At 40.4% G+C, this 5,180-nt stretch overlaps 1 protein-coding gene across 1 annotated transcript in view; it reads right to left on the reverse strand.

The window, feature by feature from the left end:
* The window catches only part of LOC102771711 (cytochrome P450 2U1), a 24,532-nt gene that overhangs the window by 2,655 nt on the left and 16,697 nt on the right, over window positions 1–5,180 (reverse strand). Inside the window, exons 2-3 of the mRNA XM_006778905.2 lie at window positions 3,737–4,372; window positions 1,674–1,835 (exon numbers count right to left, since the gene is read on the reverse strand). Coding sequence (XP_006778968.2) covers window positions 1,674–1,835; window positions 3,737–4,372 — 798 coding nt within the window. The remainder of the gene's footprint in view (window positions 1–1,673; window positions 1,836–3,736; window positions 4,373–5,180) is intronic.

Here is a 5,180-nt window from a genome sequence, read left to right on the forward strand (position 1 = left end):
TCTCTGTGCCAGCTACTTTTAGTAGTTTTGGCAACCCATGGCTCTCCCTCATTGTTCCACAAACCAGTGTTTTGTTCTTCAATAATAGTTCGGCTGTAGACATGCTATTTTAGTAATTATCTTGGTAAATTTGATGCCAAGAACCAAGAAAAGGCCATAAGACAGATAATATAACCTGTTGTATTTTTTGCCTTCACCCATATATATCTTGAAGTTGCAAATATAGCCACTCTCACTTTCACAAAGCATCCTTACTAAAATTCCACATTTTATAATTTTTGCCGGACAATATGTCTTGAATCTGATGCGTCCTCTCCATGGAATCGTTGCTTCAGTGAGTGATAACTGCTGTTTGGGTACATATAAAGATTTACATTTCGAAATAAAGTGATCCGTGAAGGCGGTCTATGTTACATGTTGTTTGTGAATTATTCAGACGAAAGAATGTAAGTATTTACTCAAAACTCTGTCTATAAACATAGTTTTTGGAACTATGGGTGATTCAAGTAAAGGATCGGTTGAACAGTAATCTTTTCATTCTGGCTTCTTTGTTTGTCCCATCAATATAATTAAACCAAGAAACTTCTTTATATTCATATAAGTAACGTCCATCTATGGTGAAGTTTTAGCAGATATTTTTGTGGTATTTTCCCATGTGCTAATGTATAAATTGATTTGAGAAGTAATGAGATTGAAAAAATTCTTATCAAAAATAAATTGGTTACTTCACTTATACTTTATGGGTCTTCAGATTGAACAGTTATGCCTGAAATATTTGTATAATGCTCCAGGTAAAATGTCTTTTTCTGCCCATTCTTCTTCAGAATCACTTTCACTGTTGGATACTATCATGTTTCTTTTGCCTTCATGATGGTCTAATGTTAAACTCATTACTATCTTCTGACAAGGTACTATCTTCCAGCTGACTACCAAAGTCACTCGGCCAGTCAGACGCGGGGTCTGCACATCATTCGCTCTAACATTCTTCTCTGCCATGACAAGTCTTTTTTAAACCTTTTGCCATAATAAAAGATGGATGGAAAGAATTTGATGTATTTCTCATCATAACTGGTGAGTTAAGGAAAAGACACGCATAGCAAGGAGGAAAACTAGGGATGGCTGAAATAAGTGCCGAGCAGTGAATTGGCTTGTATCTCACACCTCTTATAATCTGAGCCTAAACAAACATAACTAAGAAAATAGTCCAGAGTGCTCTTTTAAAATTCTACATTGCTTTCAGACCTTAAAATTACTTCATGTGAGTGGAAACACAAGTATACTCGTAACCGGTAAAAAAAGGTGGTGTTAAAACCCTTAATTCCATATTTAGACTAGCTCTTCTGACCCCTAAGAAGAGGACGGAGAGGTGGGTGCCTTTGTCAATGCTAGAGTTTCTTCGGTCCAGGCAGCCACTGCATATGGCAGCTTAATTTGTTTGTGACCATTGTGGGCATCTGTACTCTGAAGAGCAAGCCATTTATAAAACAAGCTGTTTAGAATGCCGGTACAACAAATACTGGACAACTGTCTGCTGAAGCATTCCCTGGACATTTAACTGTCCGTGATACAGTGCTAAACGATTGTGAGGATCAAGGTAGGTGACAGTCACCATACCCTCACCTCAACTTCCCTGGGCTGGGCTTCCCCTTCAAAGGTGGAAGTTCTAGACTTGCCTGTTTTCTCCGAGGTCATATGTGGAATGGAAAGCGGCACTACCATAGTCAGCCTCTGCACCTCCATGATGGTGGCTTCTGTGTAGGGCATCTGGGCCTTGTCAGTGAGGGAAGGGACTCGGTCAGCACCAATGACCCTTTCAATTTCTTCATGGACCTTTTCTATACAAAAAGAGAATAAACCAGAAGACCAGTCACTAGTAAGCTGAGACTTCCCTCCTATGCCACTTACCATCACCTTGTACACACAACCGGCAATGTGGCAGTACAGGCCTGACTCCGCCTGAGTGAAGTGAAGCACTGATCAGATATTCCAAGTGGAGCCAGCTAGCCCCTGTACACTCTGTGACTCTGAAGGATATCAGAACAGATAGAGGGGCGAAGGAGCAAGCACTCCGTATTCAGGAGTACTCTGAATCATTCTCTCATGTGAACACTGGACTATCTAAGCTTTTACTGGTATATGTGACACTATATGGTAGCCCATCAAAGCTCCTAGTGATCTCCGTGCCTCTTGGTTTACACATTCACTTTTTTAACATTGATTTTTAGAGCGAGAAACAGATGTGAGAGCGAAACATCTATTGGCTGCCTCTGGCACATCCCCTACTCAGGATGAAGCCCGCAACCTGGGCTTGTACCCTGACCTGGAATCAAACCAGCAGCCTTTTGGTGCATGGGACAATGCCCAACTAACTGAGCCACACCAGCCAAAGCTTGGTTTACACATTCTTACGCAGTCCCCTCCCACTTTGTACTAAGTTGGTCTAAGTGACCAACAGGGTAAAGGAGGAGTTGACATGTCAGTTCTGAACTTAGGTTATAAAAGACACTGTGGCTCCTGTCTTGGCCATTTACTCTCTCTAGGGTTAAGTCAAGCAGCCCTATAGGAAGGTCCAAGTGGTAAGACCTGCAACCAATAATCAAGTGAATGAGCCATCTTGGAAGTGGGTCCTTCAGTCCCAGTCAAGTTTATAGATGACTGCAACCCCAGCCAGATTTGACTACATCATGAGAAATCTTAAGCCAGACCATCCAGGCTAAGCCACTCCTGGATTCCTGATCCTCAGAAACTTTGTGAGATATTATTTTAAGATGCTAAATTTTGGGATAATGTATTACTCAGCAGTAGATTAACTAATACACGTAGGCACAATCCTGTCTGTAGTAGGCAGAAAAAAAACACAAAAAATCCTCAAAGATGTCCATAGCCAATCCCCTGAAACCTGTGAACATTCTGCCTCGCCTGGCAAAAGAGACTGCAGATGTGATTAAACTAAGGACCCTGCAGTGGGGAGATTGTCCTGGATTTTCTGGGAATGCCCAATCTAATTACATGGGTTTTTTAACTGGAGAACTTTTCCCAGTTGAATTTGGAGTCAGAAGGAAATGGGACTACAGATGAGTGGTCAGAGAGATGCAATATTTCTGGCTTTGAAGATGGAGAAAGAGGGCCATGAGCCAAGGAACCTAGAAGTGGATTCTCCACTAGAACCTCTAAGAAGGAATGCAGCCCTGTCAGTCTCTCGATTTTAGCCCAGTGAGACATGTGTCAGACTTCTAATGTGCAGAACTAGAAGATAACAAACTTGTGTTGTTTTAAGTTGCTAAGTATATAGTTATTTGTTAAAGGAACAACAGAAAACTAATACACTCTCTTCCCCTGTGTTCTTCCACCATGAACTGCCACTGGCATTCACTGCCTGTTGCTATTGATGTAGTGGAACTAGCTGTGTGAGCCTGTGAAAGTCATAACTTCTCTGGGCCTCTGTTCTCCATTTTAAAAACAAGATGAATGGGTTTGGATGATCATTATGATTCCCATCAGCTCTAAATTGTTATTCCTCTCTGAAGTTCTATCTTCATCACAGTTTCCACACAGAATCAGACCTGTAGAGATTTAAAGCAGGGGCAAGCAAGCATGACACGGTCTAGAAACGTGGAGTTGCACCTCTAATACCTCTTCATCGCTTAGTGCTAGGAGCCACAGGATCACCAAAGTTGCTGATCCGAATTTACATAACCTAATTTTTCCATGAATAAAGGAAACACCTATTAATTACCTTGTATGTCAGGGTTCAGTGACATATACAGAAGGCACCAAAGCAAAGAGTTACTCGTGGTATCAGTCCCCGCAACGAAGAGATCACCGATGATATAAAGTAAGTAATCTTCATCAAAACTACTATTGCTATTATTTTTCTTCTCTTCATCCACGTGGAGAAGGTACATGTCTATGTAGTCCCGAGGGTTCTCAACGTCCAGAGACTCTCGATGTTCTTTGATGATTCTTTTAAGGAAATTGAGAATATCATTTTCAATTACTCTGAATTCCTTAAATGGTCCAAAGGGAAGGTAATAAAGCCAGGAACATACGTTGACCAGTTGGAGCTGGCTGTTCAGACAGACTTCTAATCCTCGTGATATAAAATTAAGCATTTTCCTAAACTCACTATTGGTGTAATCAAAGCGTCGGCCAAAGCACATGAGGCAAATGATATTGGAGATGGCGTTGTGGACAATGGGGAAAGGATCGAAGGGGTCTCCTCCATGTTTTTGCATTTCCTTCTTCACATATTTGAACTCCTCAATAATCTTGGGCTCCAAGCTAAGCTTTCCTAAGCCAAAATGACGAAGAGTTGAATGCGAGAACTTCCTCTGTTGTCTCCAGACTGGACCGTAACGTGCAAATACAACCCCTGCAAAAGGACACAGGAGAAAAGACACTGAGAGATAGCAATACTTGATAATACTCACCAGGACATACCAGGAATGTATTCTGTATTTCTCAAGTCACTTGTGCAAAGTTCATATACATACAAAGATTACCAGCCAAGACAAAGGATTAGCGAAATGTAGTTATCAAGATAGTATATGTTTCTAATAACAAAAACCATATGCAATTTGATTAGGAAAAAAATTGCTATACAGCTTATCATTATAGATTCTAACTCCAGGTAAAGTGAAAAGCAGTGAATTTCAATTTCTAGAGTTAGTGTAAATTTTAAAATCTTATTTTCATAAGAGTGAATCCAGGCTTTGAAAATATTTTATGCTGGATACACCCTTTTCTAAACATTCTGAACAGAAGGATTAGCATGGTAATAGACTGCAGATGAGGGCAGGGATGATATCTGATTGTGCTCACCATTAAAATCCCAACTTTGGGTATAGTGCTGGGTATAAAGTAGGAGCTCGTTAAATATGAGCTGAATAAATCAATAGCACAACTGTATTAGAACACTGGCCATCATAGTTTAAAATCAAGTAACTGGCAGGTAATCTAACATATCTGTTGTTGGCAACTGCCCTAATTTAAAAACATCTGAATTCAAGGTCATCCACAACTATATTTTACTTGACTTCACTTATGTTACACATCTTCCACCACCAGAGCCAACAGAATTGCTCTCAGATATTCCTTGTTTCTTGTCATTTTTTTCATCCTCCTACCTTCCATGGTGTGTTTTGTTTCAGCCAGTTCTCTTCCTTTCCCACTTTTTTTTT

This window comes from Myotis davidii, unplaced genomic scaffold (genome assembly GCF_000327345.1).
Source record: "Myotis davidii unplaced genomic scaffold, ASM32734v1 scaffold967, whole genome shotgun sequence".
Taxonomy (NCBI): Eukaryota; Metazoa; Chordata; class Mammalia; order Chiroptera; family Vespertilionidae; genus Myotis; species Myotis davidii.